General features: G+C 36.3%; 1 protein-coding gene across 8 annotated transcripts in view; it reads left to right on the top strand.

Annotated features, from left to right (window-relative positions):
* kaznb (kazrin, periplakin interacting protein b) overlaps positions 1 to 17,388 on the top strand; it is a 153,768-nt gene that overhangs the window by 122,578 nt on the left and 13,802 nt on the right. For 7 of the 8 annotated variants that reach the window (XR_009427361.1, XM_059537165.1, XM_059537163.1 and 4 more), the window contains one exon: positions 15,573 to 15,764. Coding sequence is in view for 7 of the 8 variants with exons in the window: in XM_059537165.1 (XP_059393148.1) it covers positions 15,573 to 15,764 (192 nt within the window). In the remaining variant the exon portion in view is untranslated. Of the gene's footprint in view, positions 1 to 2,671; positions 3,117 to 15,572; positions 15,765 to 17,388 lie in introns of those variants that run through there. The other variant, XM_059537167.1, reaches the window with a different exon arrangement.

The raw sequence follows: 17,388 nt of genomic DNA, 5'->3' as shown, positions 1-17,388 counted from the left end.
TATTGCCTTTCCTCCGGAGTGCTGTCCTCCTAAATTATAATTTTTATGTCTTTATCAAGCCAACATCACAAAGAAGCCAAACTACCCTCGAAGGATGATAGAGGGTCTTCATTTTAACCAGTACCAAGAATAATTTTCGACTTCTCTCAGGTTGATGGCCGTGAGATGCGTTAGCATGTGCTTTTTATACTAGCTTACACATACTAGTATATATATATATATATATATATATATATATATATATATATATACGTATTAGTTTGTGCAGTCACTTCTGCTCTTTTTTCTACTCTTATGTCCATTTCTATTTTATTCTGTTTTCTTGTTTTGTTCTGCTGTTAATTTCTATTCTGTGCATTTCAGTTTTATTCATTTCTGTTCTTTTAGTTTCTATTCTGTTTCTGTTCATTTCTACCGTTGTTTTCCTCTATATTGTTTCATTCTGTTCTCTTCAGTTCTGCGTTTTTTTATTCTGTTTTGTCGTTCATTTCCATTCTATGTTCATTTCTGATCAGCTATATCCTTTAAGTTTTCTTGTTTTGTTGTTTTAGTTTATTAATTTCTTTTCCTTTTATTTCTGTTTTATGTTGTCATTTCTTTCTTTTCTATTCTTTTCTATTTATTTGTTTTTTTCTGTTCTGTTCTTTTAAATTTTTTAAATTCTGTTCTTTTCTTTTTCGTTCTGTTTTGTTTTACTCTATTCAGTTTTTGCTTTATTGTGTTGCATTCTGTAAGTTTTTATTCAATTAAATTTTGTTTTATTTTGCTCATTTGTTCTATTCTATTCTATTCTATTTGACACTATTTTACCATCCATACCATAGTATATGTCAGCTTATCATGGTATTTTCTGGTGCCATCACTTTACATTGATGCTGTCACAGAATCGTTCTGTTCTTTCTGTTCTTTCTCTTTCTCTCCTGTTTTTTTTTTTTTTACTGTTTCTATTCTGTTCCCTTGCATTGTTTGTTTCACCCTTCGTGAAAGGCATTATTGATATTGTGCTTGCTGTCAGTACTGCATTATTACCAGCCGTGCCTTAAATTGTTTTGAAAGATAATGCTTGGTCTGCCAGGCAACTGTATCTAGGCAGTTGAGAAATAAAAAGAAGCAGGCAGCCGTATTAGAGATGCTTTAATGTATTAAATTCATTACTTTCAGCCTCATGTGCCCATACAAGCTCACTTATGTGCAGCACCCCTCGGAAAACAACAACTCAACAAATACCCTCCGGCTGAGCCTTCCCTACTGAACACGTGTACATTTAATCAACACACAAGAGCTCTTGGGCCCATCTTGTCTAATATTACGGCGGTCACTCATTCATTACAAACAGCATATGCTTCAAAGTATCGCATTGAGTTGTTTGTGTATGAACTGGTCATTTTCTTTCCCAGCAGGCACTCTGAACTCAGCACCAGCATTCTGGTCTTTAAGAGAGAGTGATAAAAGGAGAGATGAGTCAGTGTTAAGCCCCTGAGAGCCCTTGAGGGTGTGTTTGAGACTGCCACTCGCTGTAGGTTGAAGCCGGTGCACTGTGACAGAGAGTGGGCCCCTATCTGCCGGTGGCTCCATTAGTTCCATGAGAAAGAGGACACTCATCCAGCTCTTTATCTAACAATAGATTCCACAGATCCCTACTGCAAAGAATTATGGGATGTGGAGGGAGAAAGATGGTGGACAAAAGTGGATATACTTTTAGTCCAAGAAAGAGCAAGTTTTAGTGTTTATAAGGGTCACCGTGATTGACATGCCTTAAAAAGATCAATCAGCAATTACTCTTTCTCATGTCATTCCATATTAGTTTCTTTCTTAAATGAAAGGTAAACATTGAAAGCTCCTTTCTACACTTTAAAAGTGAACAGATCCAAAAATTATGTATATATATATATATATATATATATATATATATATATATATATATATATATATATATATATATATATACAGTATCATTTTAATTATAGGTTTGTCAGTTGTCATTTTCAGCTAATTTTGAAAAATTCTTATGTAAACTTTTGCAGAATATCATGCATGTTCAATTTCTATACAAAGGAAGTGAAAAGCTCAGAAAATTACATTAGGAACTATTTACCATAGGTCCATTTTTACTTAAGTATTCTATATTTCTTTTTACAAATGTATTTTATTATCTACATTTTCTTTCTCTCCCTTTTATGAATTAATCGGTTTTGATAATAGATACATTTTTAGCATTTTTTTATGAAAATGCTAAGAAGTATCATAAAAGTAGACCATATGATTTAATTTGATAGTTTTTATTTATGTTGTACTTTTAATTGTAATATTTAGCTAATTTTGTTAAGTGATTAACTAAAAATGACAACAACAAAAAACCCTAATAAAACTAATTTCTGTAAATTCAAGTGGTATGGACTACTTTCATGGTTCTTATAAGTCTTTTTGGTGCTCGACAGCCTTAGTTCCCATTAACTTTCATTAAATGACAAAGAATACAATCAATAGGAGTTTGAGGAAGTAAATGATGACAGAATTTTCATTTTTGGGTGAACTGTTCCTTTAAAATGAAGAGAACAGTCAGTCTGTGTCTCGTTTCCACCATTAGATGGAGCTGCTTTGCCTCTGAAGAGAGACTCACCTGCCCTCTCACCTGATCACAAAAGCTGTTTGTCTCCTCCCCCGTCCCATGAATGTGCCTGATCAAACACGGCTGGGAAAACAGTGCCATTTCCCTTTTGAACTCTCTGCACCTTTTAGGCCAACGGGAGTGAGTGTGTTTGTGCATCCGAGAGCAAGAACAGATAGGAAGGGTGTAGGGGGGTGGGGAACTTTAGAAAACGCCCAAAAGAAACTCCCAGAACAGGTATACAGGCTCAGAGAGGAAGGCGGCTCAAACTTGTTTGTACTTACTCAGGAACAACTCCCTAGTAACCTGTCAGGGAGGAGCGCGTGGGGCAGTGGTAGGAGTGAACCGTGTACCTGTGTGTGTGTGTGTGTGAGTGTGTGTGTGTGAGTGGGGGGGAAGTTTAGTTTAATTTTCTTGCTATGAGAAGAAGCACCAGCACTGACAGTGGAGCCTGCCAGAGCCGGCACTGTGAGGGACATGAGATCTGAAAAAGAGGAGGGCAGACCTGGTGAGTGTTTGTGTTTGTAAGTGAGTCCAAGATTGAAACCACAGGCATAACGCACCTCTGAATCATATAACCAGCTGACGAGGCATGTAAATCTGATTGTATGACGATGCACAGAGTCTCTTCAGGTGTACCGGTACCTGTATCAGTGATTCCCAAACAAGAGGTTCTTTTCTTTGTTAAACCTTTTGTATGAGATAGTCAGTTCCTTTATGAGGAAATCCATCAGGCCATAATATAAATGAAAAAGTTCACATTTTAGGTTTTGTGTGTTATGGACTTGCTGATGAGGTAAATAAGTCTTAAAAGGTTGGGAAACGCTGACCTATATCTCATACTGCCGTTTAGTACTTTTTTTGTATTATTTGATGAGTCAAACACATACAAGACATGTACTTGTCTTTAATTTCATGTAATCTTGAGTAACACTATGATTTACCATGTGTGACGTGTAGCTCAGTAATCAGCTGTAATCACGTTAGTGACACATACGTTGTTTGTGAGGTCATAGATGGTGGTCATTCAGAGGCATCATGCTGTCTGTTTATGAGAGGGATATTTGCACATCCCTTAATCTGACCAATAATCTGTCACAATAATCTGCTTTGAATGTATGGAAATGTATGAGTGAAATGGACAAATTAAAAGAAAAACATTTTTACATTTTCTGTTTTTTTAAACGTTGCAGTTACCTTTTATTGTAAAAGTGGAAACATTTCATCGGCCTTTTTATCAAACTTGTTTCGGTCTGTTGTGAATTTTAAAATCTTTGCAATCCTCTCTCATTGGTTTACTCACAAAACAATTAAAGCTGATCCTGAATCAGCCTCTGTTTGTTCGTCTGTAGTGGCTAGTATTAATCCCTGGGTCTTCTCCACACCCCGCTAAATCAACACTGTGAGACTGATCTTTACACTCTTTATTCAAAGTCTAACAACAGACAGAGCAGAAATTTATGGATCATATTTAAGCACTTTGATAGTTGCCATTGGCAGAACAGGAGGAATGTGAATCACTCGTACAGTAGTTTACTTAACGTTACACTGCACGTACTGTGAATTCACTCCCTTGAAGATAATTATTATATAGGTGATTCATGAAGTCAGGTTTCATCTGAAGCTGCTCAGCTGTGACCTCTTGAATGCATGGTTTATTGTGAACACACTTCCTGAAACGCTCGTTTGATTCATTGGAATTTAAGCGTTTGATCTTGGTGGTATGACCGTGCAGCTTAAGCCTTTGAAAGTTTTTAGGGTAGGGTAGGATTGTTTTTGACTGACTGAATGACTGAATGTTGGAATTGTGTTCTTCCTTACAACTGCTTCTAGGGTAACTGCTTCTAGCTTCTAGTCGTGGTCTAATGGTTAGAGAGTCGGACTCACAATCGAAAGGTTGTGAGTTCGAGTCTCAGGCCGGCAGGAATTGTGGGTGGGGGGAGTGCATGTACAGTTCTCTCTCCACCTTCAATACCACGACTGAGGTGCCCTTGAGCAAGGCACTGAACCCCCAACTGCTCCCTGGGCGCCGCAGCATAAATGGCTGCCCACTGCTCCGGGTGTGTGTGTGTGTGTGTGTTCACTGCTCTGTGTGTGTGCGCACTTCGGATGGGTTAAATGCAGAGCACAAATTCCGAGTATGGGTCACCATACTTGGCTGTAGGTCACGTCACTTTCACTTTCACTTAACCTTGCCTCAGGACACTTGCACCGTTGCTCTTTGAGATCAGTTAACATTAGACAAGGACATCGCTGCTGGTCTGTTGTTAAGAATAGTTTCTAACATGCTAGTATTCACAGTTACTGATGCTTGTGTGTTTTTTTTGTAACTATGGTAGGACTGGACAGCATAGCAAAAAATACAGTTTATAATTACAGTTATAAATAGCAGTGTTTACCTATACAATATATTTGAAAGTGTCTCATGCTCAACATGGATGCATATATTTGATCACAAATACAGTAAAAAAGGAATAAAGTTTAATATTTTATATTTAATATTTACAAAATGTTTTAAAATGTAATTTATTCCTGTGATGACAGCTGAATTTCCTGCATCTTTACTCCAGTCCTCAGTGTCACATGATCCTTCAGAAATCATTCTGATATGCTGATTTTCTTATTATTATCAGTATTGAATACAGTTGTGCTGCCTGATATTTTTGTGGAAACCTTGATTTTTTTTCGTCCAGGATTCTTTGTTCAAGTTCAAAAGCAGATCTTTTTTTTTAATTAGAAATCTTTTTTAACACATACATTTAAATAAAATGTATTTACTGTCAGCATCCCAATTTATGCATCCTTGCTCAAGTCTTTCACTTCTTTCAAAAGTCTTAGACTTTCAAAACTTTTGAAAGGTAGTGTGTATTTCATAAATCATTTTGATATTTTTTTTTGCATGATGATGATGATGCAAACAATTTTGATTATTTAAATGGATAGATTGAACTGATTCCCAGAAATGAATCAGCTCCATCAACTCTAATGACATTTTTATGTTGAAATCAGAGACTTATGTATTATTACTGCCAAGTATATATTTTTTTAATCTAATGGCCAAATAAAAAGTGCATCACAATACATAATTTTATTTATTCTTTATTATTATTATTTGGTTTCTTTCTATTTACGTTTTAGATATTATAATGTATGTTTATCTGCACATTACATTTCACCCAGAAGTGCATCTGTGTGTCTGTTTATTTCATTATTTACAAACAGACATACAGGTGCACCTGCTAGTGCGTGTGTGTGCACTCATTGTCTAATGGTATTTTGAGAATATTGTGCCACCGGCGCCAACGGGGCTTGGCAAAACCTCTGCGGCTCACTGATCTACTCGGTGCCAGTGGTTACGCTCCAAATAGATGAAGATAATGAGTTTGACCCTCCGAGCCCCTGCTGCCAGATGGTTCTGTCAAGCTCTGCCCTTCTCTCCCACCCCAAAGTACAAACTACAAGTTCACACTACAGCTCACGGACAAGTTTCACGCTGCCAAAACCCTGTCTGGAACACCCACGCTGACAGCTACTACAATATGTTGCATTCCGTCACCCCAGCCAAGTCCACAGGGATTTTAAAGTGAGACACTTCACTTAAGTGCTTACGTTATGTAACAGAGCAAATTATACGTCCTGGAAAAAAATTGTGCAGTCTGAGACAACTCTCCAACAGGATTTGCTGCTGTCAAGCTAAATGACAGAACAAAGTGGTTTTATTCCAGTATCAGAGGGAAGCATATGCTTGAGTAGGAGGTGAACAAAAACAACAAAGTAACAGAGTTTTGAATATTTGTATTCGAGCCCTTATTACTTCACCGTCGCTTTCGGTCCCAGTTTCCAAACACAAATTAGGTGTCATTGCCATGTAAATGTGTGCAAGCACATGTAAATATATATCATGGGAAAGTTCAGACCAAGCAGTTTATTTGCAGCAACCCAAAACATTGTTTTTCCATTTTGTGAAATGCTATTTTGTATTGCAAAAGTTCAAGGAAAATTAGTTTTCTTTTTAATGTTAAATGTAATATGTTCATACTCCAGTCTTCAATGTCACATTATCCTACAGAAATCATTCTAATATGCTGATTTGGTACTCAAGAAACCATATAAATATGGTTATGAAAGACTTAACTGTTAGTAGTATTAATAAATTCCAAAGCTGATAGATTACGGTGAGTGTTGTGTGTGTGTGTGTGCGTTTTGGCCAGGCACTTCTGCTGCCCTTCCGCTGGCTTGGCCTAATCTGTCCTTAATGAAAGTGTGAATCAATTACCACTATCTCCAGTTGGCATGGGCAGGCTGAACTTGCTTGCAATTTAAACGCAGAGCAATTAATTCAGCACAGCTGTTGCCCTCAGATATCCCTACACAGAGGACTAGAAACACACACACACTCGCAGGTTTTCTCACTTTTTGCCATCATACATGCAAAATCTGTATCGCTTGAGACTTGTAATGCATTTTCATGCATGTATTGTGGTGCTGGCTGAAGTAGCTTTATCGTAGTACAGCATCCCACACCTCCTACTGTACCTTTTAATAATACTTCTATCACAGCTCTGATTTAGAAAAGATGTCATTTGACTTGGGTGCTATTTTTGATATAAGTTCTTGTGTAGGTCTTAAAAGAAATGCTGATGTTGATTTTCTTTGCCTATATGGGGCAGCATATTTGAGTCAGGCTGGGGTTTTATGTGGAGTACGCAAACATTTCATCCAGATTAATAAAACTGTCTTAGAATCATTCATTTGACTTGATGTATTAATAACTGGCTCATTTAGCATTTTTGGCAGTTGTTCCAAGGAACAATCCAAAATCTAGCTGATATTTAGCGCTTCTGTCAGGCTTCTCTTCAGAGACTGTGTTTTGCAGTTATGGCTTGGCCCACTGTTTACAATTCCATTTACATTTATTCATTTAGCAGATGCTATTCTTCAAAACAACTTACAAATGATGAGAACTAAGGAGACTGAAACACAAGAAGGGCTATAAAGCTAAGTTCCCCAATTTGCTGTGGAAAGAAGAAATGTGAGAGCTGGTGAATGTGAGTGCTAGTGTTGAGAAACGGGTGAGATCCTGAAAAAAAAAAAAAAAAACGAGAAAGATAATAGTTGTGTGTTTTGTTTAAAGAGTAAGTGTAAAGATGTTTTTTCAGGAATAGTTGTGTTTTAGTTGTAAATATCAAATACATGGTGAGAGTTAGAGCTAGTGTTGTTGCCATAATATTAACCAGACAAAGTTAGTTGGAGAAGATAGTCAGCATGGTCATTTGGGAGAAGCTGGTTAACTACTGAAATAGAGATGTCTGATAACTGAAAAAGAACTGGTTATTGTAATTTCTGTTTTATGTTTGCTTTTTGATAACCTGATAGTCATTAGCAAAAATAAATGTTAGTTCAAATGTTACAAACGTTAACAACAAATACAAATAATAACCATCATGGATTAAAAGATTATGTAATGCACTATAACATGGTTTACGTAAGCAAAAATAAATGTTAGTTCAAATGTTAATTGATTACATACAAAGCAAATATTTCAAAATATATTTTTGTTTATATTCTTTTATTTTGATATTAATAAATTAATTAAATATTTGTTAAAGTTAAGTCACCAGTGAAGTCAATAAATTAGCTGGGATTTTCGAAATTTTGTAACCTGCGAATGAATACTCAGTTTATGAAAGGATAAATTATAATTTATGATGAATGCATCCTGTGTAAATTATTTATTCATATTTATTATCTTTTGACTACTGATGTGTTTTAGTTTTTTTGTTTGTTCAAAAATAATGACAAATTTCTAAACGCATCATGGGTTTAAAAGTATAAGATAAAATATACTGTATAAAAAAATAAATATTTGTTTGAGATTGGGAAATTGTGAAGTCATATGAATTTTTTTTTTTTTACAGAATTCTTATCATACGTTTGTACAATCTTAATTGTCTAGAAAATTTGATCTGTTGGTTTTTTATAAGGAAGTCTTGCAGGTTAAAGTCACCATGAAACAGAAGTTTATTATGATGTACATCCGAATGAAACAGCTTCTTGAACAAGAAAAAATACAGGGTAGGACTTCATTTTTTTATTTTATGTTAACAGTAAGCTAGCTAATCTTTGGTCTTTTCAACACAGCTGTTTATTAGTATAATGTAAAATGTTATTTGAATTAACCTTTCAAATGCATTCAGTGTTTTTACATGCAGAGCAGTTCTGTGATTGACAGGAGGTCAGAGAGGCTGCATGGCTGGATTCACTGCTATCAAAACGGGATACGTATCACTCTCTGCCTCTCTCGACCTCTGCTCTCCTCTCAAGCCACAAACGAGAGCCATGATTTGTGCTTCTGTAATTTGGTTCTCAGCCTAAGAGGCATTAGCAGCATGATCCATCTGATGAAGAGTGGCCCTTATCATCAAGGCACCAACCTCTGAGGTCTCCCGCTGCAGCCCACAAAATCACGAATTTGCCTGTGAATTATATCCATAATCATCCGAGTCGAACGGCTCACTAGGAAGCAAGTTATCGGTCTGCAGGGACGTATACGTGCCGATAGCTGCCGTGCTTATAGCATGTGCGATCCATTGCACGCTTTGCCGTGAAGACCATTAATCTTTGCGTATAGCACATTAGTGTGTCTCAATAGATCTTGCATTCTTACATTCTTAATTCAAAGATACATTTACATGAAAAACAAAAGTGTATAAGATAAGAAGACTTCAGAGAGTATATTTTTTTATAGTGCTTCTTTATCTTATTCATTTCTCATTGTGAGCATAAGTCTAACAAAATTAAGTGTGGTTCATTCTTCAAACTAGAAAAACTAGTAAGAAAATAAGCCTAATTATTTTGAAAACAAGACTTACTGTCTTCTACAATTTTGCTCCAATGTTGTTTTAAGGATATTTACATATCTTACTAGAAAACTAAACAGGATCCTGATTGAAGAAATATTCCTGGTTCAGCAACAGTTTTTTTTTTTTTTTTTTTTTTTAAATGTACACCCTCATTTTCTTTCGAAAAGGCAAAAAGCAAAGTTACACTACAGCACTTTATAGTGAAAGTAAATGGGGACAATTTTTGGGTCCAAAAAATGTGAAGCCTATATTATTAATAAAGAACTTCCATTTATTCTTCTCTTAAAATTTGAGCTTATTTGAGCTCTAAAGATGTTTAAAGTTCAGGTAAAGTGGAAAAATTGAATAACTTTACTCCAAATGGTCAGCAGTTTTAGTTTTTGATTAAAATCACACATGCATTTTGTTTTAGAGCAATACTATAAAAATCATAGAGTATCATTTTCAGATAGGCCCCATTCACTTTCACTATAGTGAAAAAAAAGTGGTAAGTGGTTGCAAACTATTTATTTTAGCTACATTTAAATAAACAAATTTAGTTGAAAATTAGTCAACTAACTTTATAAAAAAAAGAATTATAGTGATGCACTTATATAAGTGCATCACTATAATCCTTCTTTTTCTTTTTTTTTTGCAGATAGATAAATTGAATTAATTATTGTGGGAATTAACACTATGCCTGTCAACTGCGTAAACCTGCACTGAACCCAGAATATTCCTTCATTTTTTGTCCTACAAAGGACAAAGACCTTACAGACGGATCGGTAACATCTGAAGCAAGATTTCCAATTGGTTTTAAAGCAGATAATATCCTCAGAAAGATTTACACTCACTTTAACACAAACGTTCCCGAGGACTGCTTCTCATACATGTGTGGGATGCATACCACTAAGCTCCTGTATTTGCTGTGAACTTGAGCTCCTAAGGATAAAATGTAAAAAAATAAATAAATAAGTGGTGAAAAAGAATGTATGTGATGAAACATTCCTTTGCATTGATCATAATATCTCAAAGGAAAAAGCTGAAATCAAAGAGAGCCTTTAGAACTAGACTGAATAGTGTGGAATCAGAATAATCCACTTTAATGATATTCTCTTTTGTGTTTTATCGGTTCACCTTCTCTGACTCACACAGGCTTGGAGCGAGAGGTTTTTTGAACTCTCCACAGCATGCTGCTCGCTCATGTTAATCAATGATTAAAACCACTGTGGCTCACAGTGAAATCCCCTGCTGCTTCATGGTCATGGACTCTCCCCAAAAACTCCCAAAATGTAACCTCGGGGTTTAGAGCACTTAGACGGTAATATCGGGGCCAGTATCAAAGCTAGTCTGGGAAAGCATTGTGGGAAAATGCCACAGACATTGTGCCCATGTCTAGAGGAAATGCTTTACATTTTTAATAATAAATTATTTGGACTTGCAGTCACAGTAAATCCATAGTTGATTCATGTTTAATCCATGGTGTTAAATGTTTCTGTAGTACATTGTTTAATTAGTAAAACCTTTGTTTTTGACACAAACTGTGGATCTTTTTTATTCATTAGGCTTTTTGCATGCAAAATGCATTGCGTTAAGAATGGCCCTTTAATATCTGGATGATTCCATGAATCCAGACGTCCCTTGAGATTTGGAAAGTGTGCCAGAGCCTGGAGACACCTGCAACCTCTCCATCATTGACCTTATGTGGTCTAATCTGGGTATGAAGTCTTTTAGGGCCATCGGGACCCCAGAACTTTGTTTTTAGAGAATCAACTCAATGATTGATTTCTGTGCTACAAATAATGCTTCGTTTTTTCCTCTTGTGCTATATAATCTGCGATGAACTCCTTTTTAGGAGTTGCCTAAGGACCCAGTTACATTTACAGGTTGTTTGGGAGTTTCATGGAGGTGGTTATACATCAGAACTTGTCTACAGATCCGTTGAAACATGCATTCTGGAGTTCACAAAATGCTTTATCATGAAACTGCAGAACCGCAGGCCAGAGACTGTCAGATAAAGGCGATCTATGCAGTAGAAAATATTGCTGCAGCTGAAAAGTTTATATAGCTGGTTATTGTCATCATTTATGTGGCACCAGACAGCAGCATCAATGTGACTGAGATTTCACTAGCCTATTAAATCATTTTCCTTTTTTATGAGTGTGATGGAATTAAAGTTAAACAAATATTTGGTGGTTTGCATCGATTTGATTCTTCTTGATTCTAGTTTGAATAACAGACTTGATCTAGAAAAAGTTTATATAATCAAGTTTAGTAGCTTTACAGCTGTTGTGCTGTCTACAGATTCATCCATAACTACTTTTTGACTTAGTTTTTCTTAGATTTATCTTCACACTGAGGCTGCAAAGCAAAGAAGTGTACGGTTAGTTTGGCTCTTGAGATGATAAGTGAGAAGGAGACATGACATGACATGACATATCATTCATTTTTATGACATAAATACTCACCGAAATACTTCATCCTGATTGATCAATTAGGAGTCAGATGTTTCCTAATATTCTATTGTTCATGTCTAGGGAAGTCGTGGCCTAATGGTTAGAGAGTCGGACTCCCAATCGAAAGGTTGTGAGTTCGAGTCCCGGGCCGGCAGGAATTGTGGGTGGGGGGAGTGCATGTACAGTTCTCTCTCCACCTTCAATACCATGACTGAGGTGCCCTTGAGCAAGGCATCGAACCCCCAACTGCTCCCCGGGCCCCGCAGCTGCTCCGGGTGTGTGTTCACAGTGTGTGTGTGTGTTCACTGCTCTGTGTGTGTGCATTTCGGATGGGTTAAATGCAGAGCACAAATTCTGAGTATGGGTCACCATACTTGGCTGAATGTCACGTCACTTTCAATGCTATGCATCAGTCTGTTCATATGGGTTACTAAAACCATTGCTACTTTTAAGTCCTGTACCACACAATGCACTTGCTTCCTTTTTTATTTTATAAAAATGCTATTTTGCGTCTTAGTTATCATGGTGAAAAATGCCTCTAAGGACCTATGTAATTTTTACTGTTTTGGTAATTCTAGTACTTAAGTGTACTTATTTCAGTTCATTTTAGCATAATTTATCATTTTAATTAGTTTTTTTAACAATGATTAGTGGACATTTAGTACACTGGATCTATAAAATAATTTCACTCAAATCAGTGTTTGGGTTATCATACACAGGTTTTATTGAGTTGTATTCATTGTTTTGGTTGTAATGTGCCTGTATTTTATTTTTGCAAATGGCCATTCCTTGTCAAAATGTGTAGTTTCCCAGATCGCTGTAGTAAACATTGATTTGTTTTTTATTTTGACATTTGTCTCTGACGCAACATTTGACTTTTTACTGAACCTCTTTTATATCCTCAAGAAGTGTTGTGGTCTGCTGATTTGTTTGTATCTTGGGAACACTAGGAATAAATAAATCTGAACAGAATTGTTTGTATATTTCAGCATCTCTGAGATCAGTATTGATTCAATCAATGACTAGTATGTTGTTTGTTGCTGAGTGATTTTTTTAATTTTCAGAGATTGACACTGGTGTGTTTGCTGCAAAATGAGTGGTTTAACATGAAGGATTTTTCTGTTTCATACACATGTAATGTTATGATTCATTGTCTTTGCACTCTCAACCCAAGTTTGGCACAGACCAGCAGAAATGCTGTAAGAGCGCAGAAGCTACATAGTTCTCATACAAATACTGGTAGTAAGCCAAAGCTCTGTGTATGTGCTGGGACTCAAAGCAGGACAACAGCTGGACCCACTGCCCCAAATAAGTCTCCGCTGAGTTAAACAAATGAATAAGTGGCTTTGGTCTCCAACACGACAGCATGAAAGATGACACTTACCAGGAAAAGGAGCTTCCTGTGCCATGTTGAAAGCCGGTTGTTTGTCTCTTTCTGGTAGTGGGCACTGACCAATGGGTCGCCCCTGTCTCTGTCTTATCGGCAGTGCTGCAGACGCTCACCTTCTCAACGGTTTGCTGAAGAAATGCCTCGAGCACCTGCTGCTATCTCTACTCACGGCCGGCCCCCTCTCTGTCTCACACGTTAAGAGTGGGATCGCTTCCAAACATCCGCTATCGAATTCTGACACTAGTGGTTTAAGTGATTTAATTGTCAGTTTTATCTGGAAGTGCTTTCATCGAGTGATCTCGTGCCACATTAAATTGAAGGTGAGGTACCGGTGGTTACTGCACTCTCAGAGTCAGCTGGCACATGCACCCTGCAATTAAATACAACTTTCAAAATAATGACATGTTTGATTAATAAACTGCTCTGTTAAATTACATAAATTATATACAGGCTGAAAATATTTAAGGGATGATTTTACACATTAATTTGTTGTGATTAATTATGGAAATAATAAAGTTTTTTTTAGTTTTTTATTAATGACATGTTTTTTCATTCATTTTAGTAATTGTTTTATTATTAATAATTTATGATTGCATTTAACACAACCCATTGAGCATTAAATGTTTATAAAAATAAATCATGTTTGCATATATATTAAACTGCTCTGTTAATAAAAAAAAAAACATATACACACACACACACACACAGTATTAAAATATTTAAGGACTGTTGATTTAACATTAATTTGGTGTGATTATGGAAATAACATGTTTAATTTTTTTATTATTAATAATTTATTAATGCATTTAACGCTTTATTATTATTTATTCATGCAGTTGTAGTAATATATATTAATTTATTATCGGGGTAAAAACATATGTATATTATGTATTTGAGCGAAGGAATAAAACATCTTAAAGGGATAGTTCACCCCAAAAATGCTAATTACGTCATTAATTACTCAAAATATCTTGTGTTCCGAAGATGAACAAAGGCCTTACAGTTTTGAAACGAGATGAGGGTGGGTAATTATTGAGAAAAAAATATTTTTGGGGTGAACTAACCCTTTATATTACTTTGTTTAGAAGTGTGTGTGTGTGTTTGTGTGTGTGTGTGTGTGTGTGTGTGTGTGTGTGTGTGTGTGTGTGTGTGTGTGTGTGTGTGTGTGTGTTAAGCACCCAGGACTGCAACTGCCACTCAAAAGCAGAAAGAAAAAAAAAACATACAAAACCACGACATGCCTGGTAGGATGAATTCTACATTACCGTGTTGCACTCCAAGCAAAATACCTCATTAATTGCATTGATTGCTCTTGATAAGTGTTGTAGATTTATTTTATCCCAGCCAGGCCTTCATTGTCCAGGCTGCAGTATGGGTGCATTATAGTTTACAGTTAATTGAATTCTATTACTTGATAAGCTCCCTTGTTTCTCTTGAAAAAGATTGATGCCGCAGCTGTTGACTGGTAATGCAGAGTACACTGAACGAAGGCCTCTGTTTAATTTACTCACTCACTGAGTGTATATCAGCAGAGCCAGAGCGCACCTGACTGGCAGCTCGGCTAATTTGGTTTACTTTCACGACTCGATGATGTTCTGTGAATTTCCGCCACATTAGAGGGACAAGACTTGAAATGTTGACAACAGAAAGTCGCCACATGAGCTTTTGAAAGTCCTTCAATCAGCTTTGCTCTGGTTTATAGGCACTCTCTGTGCAGGGTTGAGATATGGGCTTTTTTTTTTTTGATTGTCATTCAAAGCAAAGTAGGCAACACTCTTCCGCTCATTAAAAAAGGCTCTGGAACATTTTTGTCCTCTCAGCCTCCCGTCTCTCAATGCTTTAACAGTTTTGCTTGTGTTTTTGTTGATATATTGCCAATTACCGCTGTTTTGCTTTAAGTGGGTCTGTGTCCCACTCTTGTTGCTGTGGTTTCGCTCTCATTCCTAATGTGTCTGTTCTCTAACTCCCTTGACACTATGAAAGAGCCTTGAAAATGGCATAGAAATTGTCTCTCACCCCCTCCAGATCGGAATGCTGCTTTTTTTATTATGTGATCTGCTTCTCTGTGATTAAAAAGGGATGAAAGATAGCATTGTTTAAGAGTGAGAAATAAAAAAATGAAGTATCTAAACAGCCACACTTTGTTTGTCATAATTATGCTGTTTCCTCTGGCCACATGGAAAAAATAATATGTAGCATCAAAACAGAAGACTTACTGAGAGCTACTTGTTACTAAGTGATTTCTTTATCTCGGTCTCTCTGGATTTCTCCTGCAGTGTTGCTGAGGGAGGAGGTGGCTCAGTTGCAGGAGGAGGTGCACCTCCTCAGGCAGATGAAGGACATGTTGAGTAAAGACCTGGAGGACTCGCACGGCGGCTGCTCGGCTGACACGCTCTCTGCCGCCGAGCTCAAGGTGCAGCTGGGGGAGAAGGAGCAGGAGCTGGAACGTGCCAAGGAGGCCTTACAAGGTCTGAACCCCAATCACAAAGCCAACATTGCAGGATTACCAGAGAAATCCCCCCTGTGTGCTGTTGAAGCGTTTCACTCTCCCTAGACACACCAATACCGCCCCAGTTTACTCAAAATCATTGTTTCAGTAATAGAGATGGGTCACGGTGGGCTTTCCAACTACAGTATGTCTAACTAGTCGATAAGTGAGGTTGACTAGTTTACAAGAAAGAAAGAAAGAATTTACAAAAGCTTTATTTACAAAAAAATTTCCTAGTTACAATTACATAGACTCAAGTTGCAAGTAGCAAGTTGCAATTAAATACAAATCAGTGAAGTGTAAAAATTTAATTGTCTTTAAAAATGGTACATAGAGCATCATTACAGCACCAAATATTTTTACAGAAAGAAAGAAAGAAAGAAAGAAAGAAAGAAAGAAAAAAAAGAAAGATAGGAAACAGGGCTGGATGATCTGACCTAAAAATCCAAAATAACTGAACATATTACCTTGATTAAAATGAATGAATGATTATTCTATTTGCTTCTATTATGCTAAGCTATTAAAGATGGGATATTTTTTCTAATGGAAGTGTGCATTTCTAATCTTTTGTGATTTTTAAAATAATTGGAGGAATTTAATATTTTGAACAATAGAAATCAAAGCACACATTTCTTGAAATCAAAAACTTTGAATGTAAAAAGGATATTTTCCTATTAAAAATATGTAAAAAGCAGTTCTATGTTGCTTCCATGCTGCTGCCTGGACAGAGTCATGTGACTACACACACATTGTAGTATGTTTTTAAGGGGAAAGTCAGGGTTGCCAATCTGGGCTGCTGCCGCATTTTTATTTTATTTTTTCTATTTTATTTTATTTAATTTTTTATTAAAGCGATCTCCCTCAGCATGATTTAGACAGCAGGGAAAACACCGGGGAAAAAATGCACTTGGGTAGTTTTGGTCTAGTTTTGAATAGCAGTCGGGCTTGTTTTATTTGTTTCGATAACTTTTCAATTAATCGTCCAGCCCTAATAGAAAATGTAATATGTATTTAATAAATCTTACAATAATCACCCATATTACAATTTATAAACTAATAATAATATCATGTATGATTATAAAATTACATAGTATGTTTTTTTATATATATTTCTGTATAAAGCATAGTATAAAGCTATATTACTGATGTTGTTTGATGGGGATGGTTTAAAAATGAGACGCATGAAAATGAAAGAAATGCCATCAAAAGAGAACTTTCAAGTATGTGTGAGGCATGTATTTCAGCTGAGAGCATAATAGATCCCTTTTCTACGTGTCACCAGATACTTTAATGTGTGTGTGGCTTATCTTATCTTTTATCTGGTGTGTAATGCTCTTTTAGTGTATTTGAGAGACTTGTATAAACAGAGGACATAAGCACTGGAAGAAAGAGTTGGGTTTGGATATATAACATCATTCGTTCAGAAGTGTGTCTTATCTGTACGCTCCTGCAGTTTGAGCGTTCAGAATGAAGTGTGAAGGGAGGGTTTTTGAAATGTGCTTTATGACAGCAGTAAACTCAAGTGCTGCTGACATATAAAAGTGTCATGGCAACTATTTTGTTTTAGTTGTAAAGTGGTGATTAATTTATATGCGCTCAAAAGT

Source organism: Carassius carassius, chromosome 44 (assembly GCF_963082965.1).
Source record: "Carassius carassius chromosome 44, fCarCar2.1, whole genome shotgun sequence".
Classification (NCBI taxonomy): domain Eukaryota; kingdom Metazoa; phylum Chordata; class Actinopteri; order Cypriniformes; family Cyprinidae; genus Carassius; species Carassius carassius.
The sequence above is the reverse complement of the archived record's forward strand: the minus strand, read 5'-3'. Positions and strand labels throughout refer to the sequence as shown.